Source organism: Lithobates pipiens, unplaced genomic scaffold (genome assembly GCF_037356315.1).
Source record: "Lithobates pipiens isolate NorthernLeopardFrog02 unplaced genomic scaffold, aLitPip1_a1.2 Scaffold_3, whole genome shotgun sequence".
NCBI classification, from domain to species: domain Eukaryota; kingdom Metazoa; phylum Chordata; class Amphibia; order Anura; family Ranidae; genus Lithobates; species Lithobates pipiens.
In genome coordinates, this window is record NW_027507790.1 from 154,828,085 (window position 1) to 154,847,678 (window position 19,594).

At 41.7% G+C, this 19,594-nt stretch overlaps 1 protein-coding gene across 2 annotated transcripts in view; it reads left to right on the plus strand.

Moving 5' to 3' along the window:
* Nucleotides 1–10,951, plus strand: part of MBLAC2 (metallo-beta-lactamase domain containing 2) — a 36,382-nt gene extending 25,431 nt beyond the window's left edge. The window contains exons 2-3 of one of the 2 annotated variants that reach the window (XR_013263926.1): nucleotides 1,300–2,026; nucleotides 7,906–10,951. Coding sequence is in view for 1 of the 2 variants with exons in the window: in XM_077462405.1 (XP_077318531.1) it covers nucleotides 1,300–1,685 (386 nt within the window). In the remaining variant the exon portion in view is untranslated. Of the gene's footprint in view, nucleotides 1–1,299; nucleotides 2,374–7,905 lie in introns of those variants that run through there. The other variant, XM_077462405.1, reaches the window with a different exon arrangement.
* The last annotated feature ends 8,643 nt before the right edge of the window (nucleotides 10,952–19,594 follow it).

Genomic DNA, 19,594 nt, shown 5'->3' on the forward strand with positions numbered 1-19,594 from the left:
GCTGTAGTGTTTTGCCATGTAGTGGAAATATAAGATATTTTTTGCAACACAAATTCCAGTTTTAATACTGGGCACCTTAAATCACTAGAACATCTGGATGTCCATTAGAATGAAGGGCCACCCAGAAGTCATACTTCAGTGTTGTGAGGCCGATGGATTGAATGGCTTCCTATTGGCTTGTGGCAGAAATGTACAACCTGTCTACCTCGTAGGTTCATGTGTACCGGTGTCTTATTTTTACACTATAGGGATTGCTGCTTCAGAAGTGAAGCTGGCCATAGATTACCCATTTTTTTTTTTTTCATTCAATCAGCTAAGAGGGCAAGAGAGGTGGAGGGAGGAATCCTTCCTTACTGGCACATTGTACTCTGACAGCGGCTGCAGCCGATGATTGGCATTCGTTTTCCACCATTTCCCATTCAACAGAAGTTGATTGGAAACAGCTATACATAGATCAAAATTTGGCGGGTCTATGCAGTTTTATGCTGAACTGGCCAAATTCCGATCTGTCAATGACCAGTTTGAGATGTGAGAGCAGAACTTGGACCTGGAACTGGCAGAACTGGGAATGATTCGCACAGTTCAGTGACCTCCTGCGCTATTGAATACTAGTGGCATAACTGATCTGCAGCACCATGGCAACTGCAGATCAAACAAGGCTAAGATGGCAGCTTACTTGGCTGTAAAGTATAATATGTGTATGCAGTGGAAGCAGGGATTGGTTAAAGCAGATCTGAAGTCAGAATTTGACTTGACTGGTCTCGTTGCTGCTCCAAAAAAAAAAAAAAAAAAAGCCTGGAAATGCCTGCCCAGTCATTGGCGTGGACTTTCCTCTAGGTCAGGGGTCTCCAAACTACAATTCCCATCATGCCTAGTCATGTCTGTGACTGTCAGAGTTTTGCAATGCCTCATGGGAAGTGTAGTTCAACAACAGCTGGAGGGCCGTAGTTTGGAGATCCTTGCTCTAGGTCGATCCAGTTGCTTCCCTGACAATTCTGCTTCTTCTCCTTGGTCGATGGAAGACCTTGTTTGAAGCAAATACTGGTAACTTTTGAATAACCTTTTGACAGCTACCATGTTCCCTTTTTTTTTTCTCTTTCTTATTTGCTGAAGATTTTTTATTTATTTTTTCATAGTACAAAACTAAGCAGCCAATAAGCAACACTTTATTATGATATATGATGACCTACTCCGTGGCGTAAAAATAGACAAAATATACATTTTCTGAAAGTTAGGTCATCTGTTCCCAATTTTCACTTATGAATTCTACTAATCGGTGTCAATTTCTGTCCTTGGTAGGTGACATCATCAGCCTTGGCGACAGACAGCTGACAGTGATGCATATGCCAGGACACTCCCGAGGAAGTATCTGCTTACATGACAGAGATCGTAAGATGCTTTTCAGCGGAGATGTGGTGTATGATGGATCCATGATCGACTGGTTGCCTTATAGTAATATCTCTGAGTATATTCGGTCCTGTGAACGCCTCAAGGGTTTGGTGGACAGGGGTTTGGTGGAGAGAGTGCTGCCAGGGCACTTCAACACATTTGGAGGAGAAAGACTACACCGCTTGGCCTCCAGCTACATTACGAATGCCGGACTGTGCCACAAGGTCTCCACCTGTGCAGTGAGGTCTGTGGCGGGGATTGCACTTCGTGTAACTAATTCCCGGAGAACAACCTGAATTACTGGATGTACCGTGCCAATATTAAACTGAACGGAAGGATTTCTATGCAAACATCTAATACCAAACAAAATAACCGAGCATTCTGTTAAGTATATAGATGCCATTAATGCTACCCATATCAGCTTATATTATAATCAAACTGCAAGCATACCTGGAAAATACATATAAATCTATTAATCAAATAACTTTATCAGTAGGAGAAACTGGATCTGACAGTTGCCTATTACTAAATGGAATGATTTTATGCTTTATTCATTCAGAGTATTTTTTATTTTTTTTTGGCTAAAATACAAAGAGACTTATGTACTGGGAAGTAATTCTAGTGAAAGGGTATACAGGTAAATCCTAAGTATGCTATTGTTGGTCTGAAGAAGCTTAGTTCTTACAGTATAAATTGATTGTTGAAACACAACACTTCCTGTGGTTAAATGGCCTGATGGAAAGCTATTCTGTACTTTGCATTGTCTGGATAGAGTAATGCCGCGTACACATGACCGGACTTTCCGGCAGACTAGGTCCGACGGACTTTTCGCTGAGTTCCGACGGACTTTCCAAATGAACAGACTTGGCCACACACGAATGAATTAAGTCTGTTCATTTTGAACGTGATGACATAAGACGGGACTAAAAAAGGAAGTTCAATAGCTGCCCTTGCGTCGTATTTGGTCCGTCGGACTAGCACACAGATGAATGATTTTCCCGATTTTTAGTCCATCGGAATTGAGTCCGTTGGATAGATTTGAAACCTGTTCTATTTCTAGATCCGTCTGATTTTTTTTTTTTTTTTTTATTGAAAAACAATCAGACTAGTCCAACACACGATCGGATTGTCCGACGGACTGATCCCGTCAGACCTAGTCTGCCGGAAAGTCTGGTCGTGTGTGTACGCGGCATTACAGATCCTCTTGATTGCAGGCAACACTAAAGGTTTATACCTCTCTGCATTCTGCCTTTGTTCCAAACTCCCACTGCATCCTGGATAATTTATGGTTCCTTGCAGTGCCCCCAGCTACTGGACTGCTGCTCTGAGCCACTGTGAAAAAACATATCTCCAGAAACCCTCTAGATATGAATGTTCTAGGGAGGAGTCTGGCCACTGCATTGTGTAGACTTTTGCTATGCAGTCTGCCTATTAGTTGATTGATTATATTCAGACTTGCTTCTGGAACAGTAATCAAGCAACTGATCAGCACAGCTAAAGCCTGCTCCATCAATTGACCAGCAGAGAATTTTTAGTTGCTATAGGGTACAGCTGTTGCTACGTAGATACAGAACATGGGGGGCAGGCTTAAGGCCCTTGTTCTGTATTGCTGTCCACCTGGCTATTTTTGTCTTTGGAGTTTGCAGGTCTATTTGTCTACTGTCCAAGGTTGTCCTGTGCCACAACCCTTTCTCCCTACCTTTTTGTTGTGAGCAAAAAAAACTTTTCTTCAGCTTAAAAGTGACTGGCGCCCATTTTTGCTCCAACCGTCCATGCCCACCATGCCTCAATAAAATGTCAGCCCTCCCTGATGCTGGGGGTCAGGGGGGGTGCTACACTTGCAAAGGGTGGTTTAATGACTACTGATTTTACAGTCGGGGTCTGCTTATTATTCTTTGCTATCTGCCATTTTAGAAGGAGGCGGAATTATCTGAAGTTTTTGAGACAGAACTGCTACGTTCCTGAAACTTTCAGATACAGTGCCTTGCGAAAGTATTCGGCCCCCATTGAACTTTTCAACCTTTTGCCACATTTCAGGCTTCAAACATAAAGATATCAAATTTTTATTTTTTGTGAAGAATCACCAACAAGTGGGACACAATTGTGAAGTGGAACGAAATCTATTGGATTTTCGAAACTTTTTTAACTAATAAAAAAATGAAAAGTGGGGCGTGCAAAATGATTCGGCCCCCTTGCGTTAATACTTTGTAGAGACACCTTTTGCTGCGATTACAGCTGCAAGTCGCTTGGGGTATGTCTCTATCAGTTTTGCACATCGAGAGACTGAAATTCTTGCCCATTCTTCCTTGCAAAACAGCTCGAGCTCAGTGAGGTTGGATGGAGAGCGTTTGTGAACAGCAGTTTTCAGCTCTTTCCACAGATTCTCGATTGGATTCAGGTCTGGACTTTGACTTGGCCATTCTAACACCTGGATACGTTTTATTTGTGAACCATTCCTTTGTAGATTTTGCTGTATGTTTGGGATCATTGTCTTGTTGGAAGATAAATCTCCGTCCCAGTTTCAGGTCTTTTGCAGACTCCAACAGGTTTTCATCCAGAATGGTCCTGTATTTGGCTGCATCCATCTTCCCCTCAATTTTAACCATCTTCCCTGTCCCTGCTGAAGAAAAGAAGGCCCAAACCATGATGCTGCCACCACCATGTTTGACAGTGGGGATGGTGTGTTGAGGGTGATGAGCTGTGTTGCTTTTACGCCAAACATATCGTTTTGCATTGTGGGCAAAAAGTTTGATTTTGGTTTCATCTGACCAGAGCACCTTCTTCCACATGTTTGTTGTGTCTCCCAGGTGGCTTGTGGCAAACTTTAGACAAGACTTTTTATGGATATCTTTGAGAAATGGCTTTCTTCTTGCCACTCTTCCATAAAGGCCAGATTTGTGCAGTGTACGACTGATTGTTGTCCTATGGACAGACTCTCCCACCTCAGCTGTAGTTCTCTGCAGTTCATCCAGAGTGATCATGGGCCTCTTGGCTGCATCTCTGATCAGTCTTCTCCTTGTCTGAGCTGAAAGTTTAGAGGGACAGCCAGGTCTTGGTAGATTTGCAGTGGTCTGATACTCCTTCCATTTCAAAATGATCGCTTGCACAGTGCTCCTTGGGATGTTTAAAGCTTGGGAAATCTTTTTGTATCCAAATCCGTCTTTAAACTTCTCCACAACAGTATTACGGACCTGCCTGGTGTGTTCCTTGGTCTTCATGATGCTCTCTGCGCTTTCAACAGAACCCTGAGACTATCACAGAGCAGGTGAATTTATACAGAGACTTGATTACACACTAGTGGATTCTATTTCTCACCATCAGTCATTTAGGACAACATTGGATCATTCAGAGATCCTCGCTGAACTTTGCTGCACTGAAAGTAATAATTTTGCACGAACCACTTTTCAGTTTATTTGCTAAAAAAGTTTAAAATATCCAATAGATTTCGTTCCACTTCACAATTGTGTCCCACTTGTTGGTGATTCTTCACAAAAAATAAAAATGTAATATCTTTATGTTTGAAGCCTGAAATGTGGCAAAAGGTTGAAAAGTTCAAGGGGGCCGAATACTTTCGCAAGGCACTGTATAAATCTGGAAATATTACTATTGTATTACCAAATGCTCCTTTTGTGGAAGCTCTAATCTCTAAAGATCTACTGAAAGTTTCTTAGCCTTGTAATGACAATAATAGTAAATGGACAATAGCAAGATGGTTGGCTACGATAATTAAGAGTATAAACCAAGAACTATTATGGCGATACGTGAAGTGGACCCCCTCTAACGCCACCAACCAAATAAACCAGCATTGCACACAGCTCTGCATGCCAATATCAGATCATCTTCGTTTAAAAAAAAAAAAAAAAAAATATTCAGCGATTGCTTACATTTACCCACCTGAATCCGAAATATTTACCCCTCTTCATGACAAGGTCATTTTCTGTGAAACAGCACTGCTTTTACTTAATTGACAATTGCGCGGTCGTGCGACAGTGTACCTAAATAAAATTGAGGTCCTTTTTTCCCCACAAATAGAGCTTTCTTTTGGTGGCATAGAATGCATTAAGATAAGAAACCTTCTGCCTTTACAACCACTTAAACATTGGCTTTAAGAAGGAAGTGTGGGATTTGCACATGTAAGGCTTTTCCCTAAGATGTACGGCTCTGTAAGCCAGTTTATGCTTTTGGGAAAAGTTAAAAGTGATACCAAACATACAATGTTTAAATGTCATTATCCCTTCTTTTTATGTATAAAGATCAGACTACTGTATTTAATTTTTTTTAAAAATCATTAGACATGTGCAGACTAGAATATTTCGTTTCGTTTTTTCGTTTTCGTCCGTAAATTTTATTTATTTAGTTACTCCCGAAATTCGTTTTTACTTATTTCGTTTTTCGTGCAAAAATTGCATTCGTCCGAAAATCCACATGAATTACGGTCGAATCTGTCTTGGAAGGCTTATGGTATCTGTCGAATGGATAAAGAAGATTCGATGGAGCTGCTAAACTATATAGCCTATAGGCGGAGCATTCGATTGCCGAAATGTACGATTGCAGTGTCGTATAGTTGCGACGATCCCGTCGAATATTATTATAAACGTGCAACGATCCCGTCGAATATTATTATAAACGTGCAACGATCCCGTCGAATATTATCATTATTTTTTTTTTATTTACTTCCCCCACCCAATTCCAGTATCGTTTCTCTCTGTCGATTCTGTTCTCTCTATGTCGAATATTTACTCTCTGTCGAAGCTTTTCTATATAATAGGACTAATAGAGGTAAACGAAACTTAGGCACATTCGACCACAGGTTCAATAGACATATGGAGTCACGTCGAATCTCCTATTCTATATCGAACGGTCACTTCGAATCTCCTATTCTATATCGAACTGTTGTAACAACGAAAACGAAAAAAAGCATTTATTTATGTCGGATCTTTCGTTTTTTGGAATCTGCACTTTCGTTATCGTTTGTCAAAACGAAAACGAAAATACCTGAAATTCGGACGAAAATGCATTCGTACGAAAACGAATGCACATGTCTAAAAATCATCGGAGTACCTTATTTAATCTTTGCTGTTCAGAGGTCACATGACAATTCTCAGGTCTTTCCTGTTCTCAGGGAAAGTTCTGAGGGAGGAGTTTCTGGTACACCGCTAATGTATGAATCTGTGTCTGCACGTCGCTGATTGGTGCTGTGCTGGTTACATTACATAAAGCTTTCAGAGTAGAGAATTAAAATATAAAAAAAATAATAGCAACAAAGTGTCTTAAACCTATATTTCAAAGCAAATGTTTTTTTTTTTTTTTTCCTCGCTATAATATGGTGTAAGCAGAGTTTAAGTTGACTGACAATAGCTTTCACTTTGTTCACACTGTAAAGATATCTGGAGGAGGTTCTGACAATCAGAGGCTGTGTCACACCCCTCCAGACTGTTTTTATACTGTGCTGGGAGTAACAGAGGTAAAGCCTTCATCAATCACCATCTTATACCCTGCCCCCTTAGTGTTAAGCAATGTGAGGACATGGAGGAGGGAAGGAGGGGATTGTCATTTACCATTGTTTATATGCCCACATGTGTGGCTCTATAGTCACAGGGACTACACAGATCAGAAGAGAGAGAAAATGAAAAGCTTAGAAGGGAACTGAAACTGGGACATGCTCAGTAGAGGTCAACCGTTGGTCTACACAATCTCAGATTGCAGGGAGGGATAATGCACAGTGGGGTTAAGAAGGATTTTTGCTATCCACAGAAAGCAAATGCCCTAGTGGATGAGTGAGTGTGAACTAGAGCTGCCCGATTCTGTCTAAAATGAGAATCACAATTTTTTTTTATTTTTTGCTTAGAATAAAAAATTGTGATTCTCTCAAGATTCTCACGGTGTAACATCTTCTTTCACATTATACAAAAAAATTGGGTTAACTTTACTGTTTTTTTCGTTTTTTTTTTTAATTCATTAAAACGTATTTTTTTGTTTTAATTGCATTTTAAAAACCGCTGCACAAATACGGTATGACATAAAATATTGCAAAAAACACCATTTTGTTCTCTGCTAAAAAATAATATTTCAGGTTTGGGAGTTCCAAGTAATTTTCTAGCAGAAAATTATGATATTTACTTGTAAGCAATAAATGTCAGAAAAGGTTTGGTCTTCAGATGGTTAAACCTCCTTAATTTACATGCCAGATTTCTTTCCTTTGATAAAAGAACGGAAAGATACTTTGTTTCTACTCATTCCCATGTTGTGATTAAACGTGGCAGGCTGCCTGTATGTTTGTTTATTTTATTTTAATTTTTTTCCAGCTGTGAGAACTCTCTGCACTTGTTTAAAAAGAATCGTGACATGCTGTTTTGAAGATCGGGAAGGGAAAAGATTGCGATTTTGATTCTTAATGATTAATCGTGCAGCTCTAGTGGGAACGTAATGTAATGCAGAATGTATTTTTGGGTTTAATGACACTTTAAAAGCTAAGTTCACCTTTTAATGATTTTTTTTATTTTATTTTTTATACAGGAGCCAGCAAAGTATTGGACTTGCAATCAGTGGATTGTGGGTACAATGTCAGGTTTTTACAGACTCTTCTTCTAGCTCTGACCTGTGTATTCATATGGGCTGTCAGTTGGCGAGCTGAAGGACGTGTCAGTGGACAATGAGTGTGACGATTCTACTTATTGGGTGTCTGTAGGTCACACAATCAGTAGTATAGTGGAATCATTTGATTTTGTGAAGGAGCTGTAAAGGAAGTAATCCCTAGAAACAAGTCCCTAGGCCTGACTGTCCCCTGCAGTATGTCCTCAGTATCCAACCACACCTGTATGGATGCATTCTGTTTACCTTCACATTACATACTGTGTACTGAACAATGTGTGGTCTCTGGGTGATGTCAGGGGCCACAGTTGAAATCCCATTCATCTAGTAGGTTGACAACCACTGTTAGGAATCCTACTAAAGTGAGTGAATACAAATCCCTAATCGCACAACACTTTTTAAAAATGCCAAATTGTGGTGTTTGTGTATCTAGCAGTAAGCATTGTGTGAAGAAGGTACTGGATGCATATTTTTTACTTGCAGAGAAGAGTAACTTTGAACAAATATGGGACACTCCGCAGCTATAACAAAATGTAAAGTCAAGATTTTTATACTTGCTGTAAAGTTTATTACTGGGAGTTCATTAAGGGACACAGGATTCAAGTGATATTAAAGGCAATTTTAAAGGAAACAACAAAAAACAAACATGTCATACTTACCTGCTCTGTGCAATGATTTTGCACAGAGCAGCCCCGATCCTCCTCCTCTTGGGTTCCCCGCCAGCGCTCTTGACCCCTCCATCATGTCCCTAGAGCAAGCCGCTTTCTATGGAGGTACCCAAGTAGGCTCGCTTTTGAGCCATTGCGCTGCGTGTCCATTCACATGGCCATGGCTTGGCTCCACCCCTCTCTCTCTCTCTCTCTCTCTCTCTCTCTCTCTCTCTTTGACAGCAGCGGAAGCCAGTGGCTCCCACTACTGTCTCTGGCAATGAGGAAGGAGAGTCCCTGGAGAGCTGAGGTTCTTGTGCACATCGCTGGATCGCAGTGGGACTAAGTTATTTGGTGCTGCACAAAAGAGTTTTTTTTTTTACCTTCATGGATAGTATCCATGAAGGTAAAAAACTTTTAGCCTTTAGAACCATTTTGTTATTCTGATACAATGACGTTATACTGCCACCTATAAGAGGTAATCCAAAAATGACTACCATCACTGTCCCTCAATGAATGATAAAATAACACAAAAATGTTATATTTTCTCTAAAGCAAAGTTCCAAAGCAAAGTGGAACTTCTGCTTTCTGATTCCCCCCAACCACCCCCCCCCCCCCTGCTCCGGTGCCACATTTGCCACCTTTCGGTGGGAGGGGGGAGCGGTTACCTGTTTTTTTTTTTTTAAAGGTACCCTGTCCCCACGTCCAGGAGACGAGGCCGCAGCGAATTACACCACCGTAGGGACCCGGCCGTGAAGCCAGGGGGCATTTTTCTTTTACTCCTGTGACAAGGAATGTAAACATCGGAATAGTACATGACAGGCCCTCTTTATGGAGAGATCTGGGGTCAAGAATAAGACCCCACATCTCTCCTCCAGGCTGGAAAGCCTGAGATCAATAAACGAGTACACGGCAGTATTTACAACTGCCAGGCCAGATGTGATGTCATAAGGTCGTGCCCAGACCTCCGAGAGTCATAGAAACTGCCAGGGACCACCTGGTCACCAGTATTCTTTATGGCGAACTTCCGGCGGCGGCAGATTCCTTCTTCGGCTCGCCGATCGTACAGGCAAGCTGGTAGAAGCATCAGAAGGCGGTGGGGGAGTCCCCTCACACCGCAATCAAGTGGCTCAACTGCCCTTATGATTGTTACGGTGCAGCTAATCGCTGGCTGAAAAGAACAATACCGGGTTGATGCCTCTGTAGGTGTGGTATAACCACTGAAATGAGAAGACGTCCATGTACATCGTCCTGGCGGGAAGTGGTTAAAATCTTTTATTTCTTGAAGTCCATTGAGGGACACAGAATAGTAGTAAGTCTTGGAATTCCACATGTAAGTGGCAATATAAACCATTTGTCTTAGCCCTTGTACACACGGTCAGACATTCCGACAACAAAATCCATCGGATTTTGTCCGAAACTGGTGTTGCATACACACAGACAAAGTTGTTGGAAAATCCGATCGTTCAGAACATGATGACGTTCGTTCGTTAGGACGGGACTACTTTCAGGCTAGTAGCCAATAGCTTTGGTCTAGGAATTTGATCTGAGCATGCGTGTCACTTTGTCCGATCGGAAATTCTCTACAAACGATCGGACAAAGTCCGATCGGATCATGTTGTCGGAAATTTTTTATATCCAGCTCTCAAACTTTGTTGGTCGGACATTCCGACGGAAAAAGTCAGAAGAAGTCCACACATGGTCGGATTATCTGACAACACGGTCCGATCGGACATTTTCCGTGGGAATGTCCGACCGTGTGTACAAGGGCTTAGAATAACTAAAATCCTGTGTTGTCTCTTAATGACAGGTCTTCAGTGTCATCCTGTGGGCAATCTGATTAATCAAACAAGCTTGCATACTGTAGAAATAACTGCTAGGGCACAAACTGCCTTGTTTTTGTGTGAGTAATACAAGTGTATATTTTGCTGATGTTACTGTATTAGTAAAAGCAAGAGAATAATTTTTTTTTCAACATTTTATATTTATGAAAAATAATATATTCTTTATAAAGTGTGAAATGCAACTTGTAAAAATATTTTTGGAGGTTATAATTAAATATTATGAGCTATGGTTATTAAAGTTATAAATTATTTATATTCCTTAGCTAAATCTATCGATATACAGTGTGTGTGTATGAGTATTTATATATATATATTATAATTACACACTATATATACCGTAATATAATTTTAAGAATGTATTTTATGCAAATGCAGAGAAAAGTTGCAGAATGATGTGACGTGCATTTAATTTTTTTCAAAGTATATTTGTAAAGCTTTGCTATACTATAAACAAAAATAAAAGAAACCTGCTGTATCAGAGATATTCAATTTGTGATATTTATCATATTGAAGGATCTATAAAATTTGGTTACATACAGGGTGGATTTGATTTAAATCAATTCAATTTTAAATCCCTAGTAAAAAGACTTGATTTTAAATCGACTCCATTTAAATCATAATTTTTAAAGAGCAACTGTCATCTTTGTCCCGCAGCAGCTCCTCCTCTGAGCCGCTGTTGACTCCACGACTGTCCCATTCACTTTAATGGGACAGCTGGTGATGCGGCAGTGACACAACAAGGTGGGGGATGTGGCGGCAGCAGGTGAGTGGATGCCAGCTAACAGGCACTGCCATGATAGATCTGAAATGACTGGTGCTCTTTAAATGTAAGGACTTATTCTTGCTGGTAGAATCTTTAATATTTGCAAACAAATTGAAGGTTTCCTATTCAGATTAATAAGCTGTCAGGTTAGTAAAACAGTGATATCAAATTCAATCATACAGTTGGCAGATTTGCAAAACAATGGGATAAAGGAATTTTTCTGAACTTTGTTTTATATAATGGTTACTGTGACTTTGTGTGAATGCATCGATGCAGAGCTTGGATTCATTGAATGAGTTTACCAAAAATGTAAATATTGAAGAATATACATTGAAACATTGAGTTTACCAAAAATTTTAATATTGCTGAATATACAGCCTCATGCTACATAACTGAGCTTCATTTCATGCTGAATAAGCAAAATTATTAATGCATCTTAAATAGAAAACTATCTTTAGATAGATTTTTACTCCAAAAGCATTTTATTAAAAAAATAAAAATAAAATTATTAAATATTAAAATGTAATATTAGTGTGATATGCAGTTCTTAGCAGATGAATGAGTAAGATTTATATTTTAAAGGACAAGTTCACTTTTAGGAACATGTTACATGTTCCACCTGTTTTTAGGGTGGAGCATGTAACATGCTCCTGCAGCCTTTCCCCGATCCCTCTTCTAATTGTGACAGCAGTCCAGGGATCTTCTCCCCTCACCACCTGGCACAATTTGAGAAGAATGAAACTGTGTGGGGCTTCCCCCTAACAGTTGCGCCATTCATTCACAGACTTCTGTGAATGGGAGAACTACAACTACTGTCAGCCATTGCAGCTGTTCTCAATGAACTACAGGGTGCTGATTTACACCCTAGGTCAGTGATGGCGAACCTTGGCACTCCTGATGTTTTGAAACTACATTTTCCATGATGCTCCACTACACTGCAGAGTGCATGAGCATCATGGGAAATGTAGTTCCAAAACATCTGGGGTGCCAAGGTTCGCCATCACTGCCCTAGGTGGTCATTGATGCTTGCTGTCATTTAGTAACTCCTTAACCGTACAAGGTATGGGCAGACCGCTACACTGACAGCCTGCAGGAGCCTGAGATTGCACCCACAATCTGCTTATTGCAGGTGCAATGCTTTAAAGGCTCCTAATAAAAAAAAAAGAAAATACATTTTGGGGGCTATGATGTCTGCCACTGACACTAATGCTGGGGATTATTACTGTACCCACTGAAGCCATTGTTGGCTGTTATGTCCACTGACATGAATGCTTTATAATTGTGTCTAATAACACCATGGGTTGTTATCCCTATCACTGACCCCAATGCTTGGGGGTCATTGTGTCCACTGACACCAGTGTTGGTGGTTATTGTGGTCACTGATACCAATGCTAGGAGTTATTATTGCTGTCATTAACACCAGTGCTAGGGAATGTGTCCAAGGGCCCAATCCCACCTGTGTTTTTAATTCCAATAGCTTTTATTAAGTATGAAGTCATACAATTAACATCTTATGGCAGCAGCCATAGTTTAAGTATATACAGATAGAACTTCCAAAATATGAAGCGCATATCATGTTCTCAATTGGATGTTTCTAGGATGCTCTGAGGTTTATAACTTTATTTGTGTAAAACTAAAACTGAGTATAACGAAAAAAACATAGTTATACTATAAACAGAATTAGAATAAAAGAAATGAGGAAGAGAAAAGAAAATCATATAGGTACACAGTCCCGCATATTTAAAATGGAGTGTGATCACCATATTATTACTTGACGTAACCTTTACAATTTAATTTATACCATTTAGTCCACTATTTCCAATGATAAACTCATTACTTGGTAGTTACCCTGTGCTGCTGCAAACCTTAGGGCTTAATGTACATGGGACGTTTTTACAATCTCTCCTGAACGATTTAACTTGACAGATAAAATGGCGCGTTTAGTGGTGTTTTGCAATGTTTTCCCACGTTTGCGTTTTAGGACCACTTGAAAAAAAAAAAAATGTTTAAATGGTCAAAAATGAAAAATGCCTGTGAACAAAACATGGCTAAACACTAGTACCACGTTTTAGTCATGTTTAGTCATGTTTAGCTGTGTTTGGCACCTGAAACGTTGGCAACTTCGCAGTCTGAACTCATTTTTTTTGCCTTCAAAGAAAAGCCTCTAAAAGGCAACTACCTAAAAATTACATTAAATGAAACATGTACACATGTAATAACATTGGATGAGTTCAGGGGCAGCTGAAAAAAGTAGCCAACTGCCTCCGAATGTCTGTTTAGCAGCAGCAGTGTACATGAGGCCTAACTCATAAGTGGTGTGGTTATTAGTCGTCTTAACTACCTTTCTTACAGAAGGCGTTCTCTGGTCCCTCCAGTGTTATTATTGACAACCTAGCGCTAAGAAGAAGGTGTGTTACTATGACTCTTGAAGCTGCCTGGATGTAGTCTATTCCTAGGGATAAGACAGCCATGCCAGCAGATAGAGGAACCTGTATCATCTATATCAGGGATCTGCAATTAGCGGACCTCCAGCTGTTGCAAAACTACAATTTCCATCATGCCTCTGGGTGTCATGCTTGTGGCTGTCAGAGTCTTGCAATGCCTCATGGGATTTGTAGTTCTGCAACAGCTGGAGGTCCACTAATTGCATATCCCTGATCTATATGATTTGTGAAATGAATCTAAATATTCTAGACCAAAAAACATGTATAACTGGACATGCCCACAATAAATGATACATTGTGCCACTAAATCCGCAGTTCCTCTAACAGAGTGGGGAAGTCTGAGAGTTGAATTTTGAGATTTTAAAGGGTGTGAAATACCAACATAGCAGTATTTTGTGTGTTAATTCCCATAAATTAACACTCTCTTTGTCACTGTATATGTAGTGTGAAGGGCTTTTGCCATTGTTCTGTGGTACACATGGGCTTTTGCCATTGTTCTGAAGTACACATGTCTTGCTCCCATGCTTTAATGGCTATGGATTTTGTGAATTAATTTTTGTTATTCAAGATGTAGAATAACGAGATATCTTTGCTGTTAGTGGAGGGATTGGTGAGATCTAGAACTACTCTCCACGAAAGAGTAGAGGTATGAAAATTAGTAATTTGGAGGTATCTATATTGGTCATGATCTTCTTTGCCATATTCTAATTTTATGGCCCTAAATGTTTTTGGTGTAGGGCCCACCATAAGGTCCTCTACTATATTTCTACATTTAGCTACCCAGTGTGTTATGTGTAAGTCCGGAATGATCAAGGGTATGCTAGAGATGGTAAGTGAAAAGATTTTTGTTAGAGTCTCCAAACTGCATAGCTAAGAGAGTCTTCCATGCTTGTGTGGCAATTATAGTGGGGATAGAGCTGTATTCGTGTGCGTGTAGAATCTGCTGGTCAATAACAGATCATATAGATTATTACCAGGGGATCTAGTTCTAGCCATCTAGTGTCGTGTGATTGGGGGAACTACGTCCTTACCTATGCAAGAATCTAAGCCGTGTGGTAGTCTTTAAGTAGTACATTTCCTACTGTGCCTCCCTCCCCCCCCCCCCCCCCCCGCGCTTTCCTTGAAGCTACTAGTTTTCTAAATGCACATCTTGCCCTTTTTCTTTGCCGTAAATTATTTATCAAGGATTGAGTGCTGGAGAAGAAAGAATTTGGGACCAGTATAGGTGGAGTCCTGAACAGATAGAGCAAGTGCAGCAATACTACCATGTTGAAAGCTGCTAAGTGTCCTGACCATGATGTTTCCACCTTTGCTATATCGTGGCGTTTTCTACATAGTATAATGAGAAATGGAGTGTAATTGGCCATAACCAGGTTCTCTGTGGTTGCTGTTAATGTTCTACACATATCCCATCATCTTTCCGAGTGTATGGGAACCGTAAACTGAGTTTCACTTGTAAAGATGAGTCAATATCCAATCCCATTATATATGATTTGCCCACCTTGCGGGGTTGGTGGCCACGCTCCCTGTCCTGTCTGGGAGTGAGGATAATTCCTCCACAACTGCAGTGGTGCACAAAAAGGCGCTGCTTGTCAAACTTATTACATCTGTGCAGGAACCTTTCAAGATGGGGGATGCAGTGGTGGCTGCGGTGGAGAGCTGGTTCCCTTTTGGCACCCATAAGTTGTCTTGCGGGGCAAAAGTGTTCCCTTCTGCCTCTTATTTTTCCAAAGACTGGGAGTGTCCAATGTGCCCTTTGTACTTTCGAAAACGCTTGCTGTGAGGTACTCCTTTGGCTTTGAGGAGTCCCTCCTTCATTGTCTCTAGGCTGCTCAAGGCAACCATGATTTCAATAGAGGCATCTCTGGCTTCTGCTCCCCCTCCAGGTATGTCAGCTGGATCTTTAGAATACCCCTGCCTTTGCTGCATTGGCAGACTTGGCAAAGACTCTCACGTTTTTACCGTTTACATGAATCCCTCTTCTGCATTGTTCAGAGAACGCATAGCCAGATTATACTACCATTCCTGAGGATGGGAGATTATCTGCAGGGACACGCCATAGCCCCTCCACATGCTGATCAGACACACAGAGCAACACGAGCGTACACCCCCCCCCCCCCCCCATACCCGATAATGTCTTTGCAGAGCGTACACATCCACCCCAGATGATCGTCTGTGCATTGCACAGGGGCCCTTCGCTGGCGGACATATCCCCACTCTGCAAACACTTCTCTGCATCCTCCAGAAGCTTTCCACTACCAAACAGGTCTCAACTGGCAGTCTGCCCCAGTCCGCTCTTTAGAGTAGGCTGCAGGAGAACTAACACTGGGAGCTACTGTGACAATACATATTAAATACATCTTAATACATTTCCACAACAGTTGGCTGCTATTTTGCTACCAGTAGACCATGTGCCCTCCAAATAGCCCTTACATAGGATTCATATAATTGATAGCAAAAAGCTGTATCACAGTAACAGTGATACAGATGGAGAGCAGATTATCCTGCTGTCAAATGTGATTAAGACAGAGAACAGATAAGACTGCAGCATTCAAGCAGCTCTCATCCTAAGGTTTATTAATCAGGGAGAATCTAGTACAAAGGTCTGGGAGTACCTTACCCACAGCAACCACTTATATCCCATTTGGAAGTGCAGAATAGAAAAAAGGGAGAATCTGCTACAGGCAACAACCACGTTTACTTTGAATCAAATTGGTTCCAATAGAAATCAACTGGACCTGACCCGATGAAGGCCTCTGGTCCTGAACACGCAAAGTATTGTGCTGCCTGTGTCCACTTGTCTGGTCACTCTGGTTCCTTTGATCAGTTTTATTGTCCTGATAAACCATTCACCGTATACGGTGTGAACTGTTATGTCTCCCTCCTGTACATAGAAACAGCAGTACATACATTCTCCCACGTGTGAAGCGGATGTGCAGCTTTCTGTGTTAGCCTTGTCAGAGGAAGATGACGGGCTCAGAGGTAGAATGGTGGAACTTTGCTGGGTCATTTCTGTACCTCTTGAAGGATAAGTTCACCTTAAACATAAATAAATTAACATGTTTTTGCAGGTAAAATAAATGTGCATTTAATATTTTTTTCTAAGGAGCCTGCAGAGCATTGCACCTGCGTTCAGCGGATCTGAGGCTCCAGCAGACTTTCAGCGTACAGTGGGGAAAATAATTATTTGATCCCCTGCAGATTTTGTAAGCTTGCCCACTTACAAAGAAATGAAGGGTCTATAATTTTTTATCATAGGTGTATTTTAAATGATAGAGACAGAATATCAACCAAAAATCCAGAGAAAACTCATGATGCAAATGTTATAAACTGAGTTGCATTTCAGTGAGTAAAATAAGTATTTGACCCCCTACCAACCAGCAATAATTCTGGCTCCCACAGACTGGCTACAGTAAGTGCTCATATGGTACACAGATTAGTCCTGTCAATTTAAGAAGGTGCTCCTAATGACAACTTGTTATGTGTGTAAAAGACACCTGTCCACGGATTCTTTCAATCTAACCTCACCATCATGGGCAAGACCAAAGAGCTGTCAAAGGATGTCAGGGACAAGATTGTAGATCTGCACAAAGCTGGAATGGGCTACAAGACCATCAGCAAGAAGTTTGGTTAGAAGGAGACAACTGTTGATTATTTGCAAATGGAAGAAATACAAAATAACCATCAATCACCCTCGGTTTGGAGCTCTATGCAAGATTTTGCCTAATGGGGTAAGGATGATCATGAGAACAGTGAGGGATCAGCCCAGAGCTACATGGGAGGAGCTTGTGAATAATCTCAAGGTAGTTGGGACCATAGTAATTAAACTAACTATTGGTAACACAATACGCCACCATGGATTGAAATCCAGCAGTACCCGCAAGGTCCCCCTCTTCAAGAAGGCTCATGTACAGACCCGCTTGAAGTTTGCCAGTGAACATCTAAATGATTCAGAGAAGGATTGGGAGAAAGTGCTGTGGTCAGATGAGACCAAATCTGAGCTCTTTGGTATTAACTCGACTCACTGTGTCCGGAGTAAGAAAAATGCTGACTATGACCCTAAGAACACCATCCTACAGTCAAACATGGAGGTGGAAACATTATGGTTTGGGGTTGTTTCTCTGCTAAACATACATGCCGACTTGCCACATTGAGGGGCCATGTATTGTAAAATCTTAGGTGAGAACCTTCTTCCCTCAGCCAGAACACTGAAGATGGGTCTTCCACCATGACAATGACCCAAAAACATACTGCCAAAGCAACAAAGGAGTGGTTTAAGAAGCACATTAAGGTCATGGAGTGGCCTAGCCAATCTCCTATAGAAAATTTATGGAGGAAGCTGAAACTGTGAGTTGCCAAGTGACAGCCAATAAACCTTAAAAAAGAAGTGTGGGTTTGGGGGTTTTCCCCCCATCATACTTACCTAGGTGGATGCAGAATAGGTCCGATGCTGTATCTGTCCACTGAGCCATTGAACACCACCGATGACTCGGTTCTCACAGCTCCCACAAGCGGAGAGCTATTGACTGTCAGTCAGTAGTTCTCCTGCTCTGCTCTTCCACGCTCAATGGAGTGCTGAGCTGTGGAGGGGCGGGGAGTGGCCGTCTTAGTGGCTCGCTGAGAGGCTGGGACGGCCATCGGTCTAGGCACATGGCGGATCCAGACTCCCAGAGTTAGGATGACGCGGTGCTTGGACTGATCTGTGTGACGTCAGCAGAGAGCGGACTTGAGACCGCTCTCTGCTAAAAATGAGCCACAAATGCAAAACAAATTGCTCTCCTGTAACCCTTAGGCCATGTACACACGACCAGACTTTCCGGCAGAAAAGGTCAGACGGAATCATTTCATCGCATAATCCGATCGTGTGTGTGCCTCAGTGGACCTTTTTTTTTTTTTTTTTTAGCTGTATGCTGTATGCCCGTACCTCATACAGGCAGTACCCGAGAGCAGGAAGATCAATAGACTAGGAGAGCCCAAAAATTTTCCATTCACATTTTGCAAGTGGAAAATGAGGGCTGGCAAGGGTGGGCTGCCTGGGAACGGTGGGGGCTATCGGAGAGCGGGGGCATCTTTGTACCAGCTTACATTACAATTGCTGTGTGTTCCCTGCACGAACGGTCACATACAGCCCTGCCTCCTGGTCCCGATATTTTGATAGACAGATCACCCATCCAATCCCAGGACATGTGTGCTGTTACAGCGATGTCCCCGCTCTCTGATAATCCGGCTGCCTGCTGTCCTCTCTCTTCCCCTGCACAGGTAGGCTGCATTGATGGATACTGGTGAGGTGGCATTATTGGGAACAGGTAGGCTTCATTGTTGGGCACAGGTGAAGTGGCATTGATGGATACAGTTAGGCTGCACTGTTAGGCACTGATAAAGTTGTTAATATTTAGTTTTATAACTTAATTCTGCATAAAACATTTAAGTGTCATTTCATTAACTACTAAAAAACCGCGCTCGAGCCGAATGAAGACTACAGCGTGGCTCGGTAACCCTGGCAGGGCGTACATTGACGTTCTCCGAGAATCTTGCTCGCACGTACCCAGGAACATCTGGACCCGAAACATTATGGATCATGGTAAATGGCCGCGGAGCGATCACTGGTAAACAAATCGGCATCACGTCTGGTTCCTCTCCCTCTCTGTACAGAGAGAGGAGAGATCGGATGCTGCTGCAGCGCTGTGGGCACTACACATCCAGCCCACAGCGCTGCAGCAGCATCAGATCTTTCCTGATTTGTGCCCCATTGAGCCAGCCAGCCATCCATCCATACTGAGCCATCCATACTGAGTCAGCCATCCATCCATCCATGCTCAGCCAGCCATCCATACTCAGCAATACTCATCCTTGCTCAGCCATCCATCCATACTCAGCAATACTCAGCCATCCATACTCAGCCATCCATCCATACTC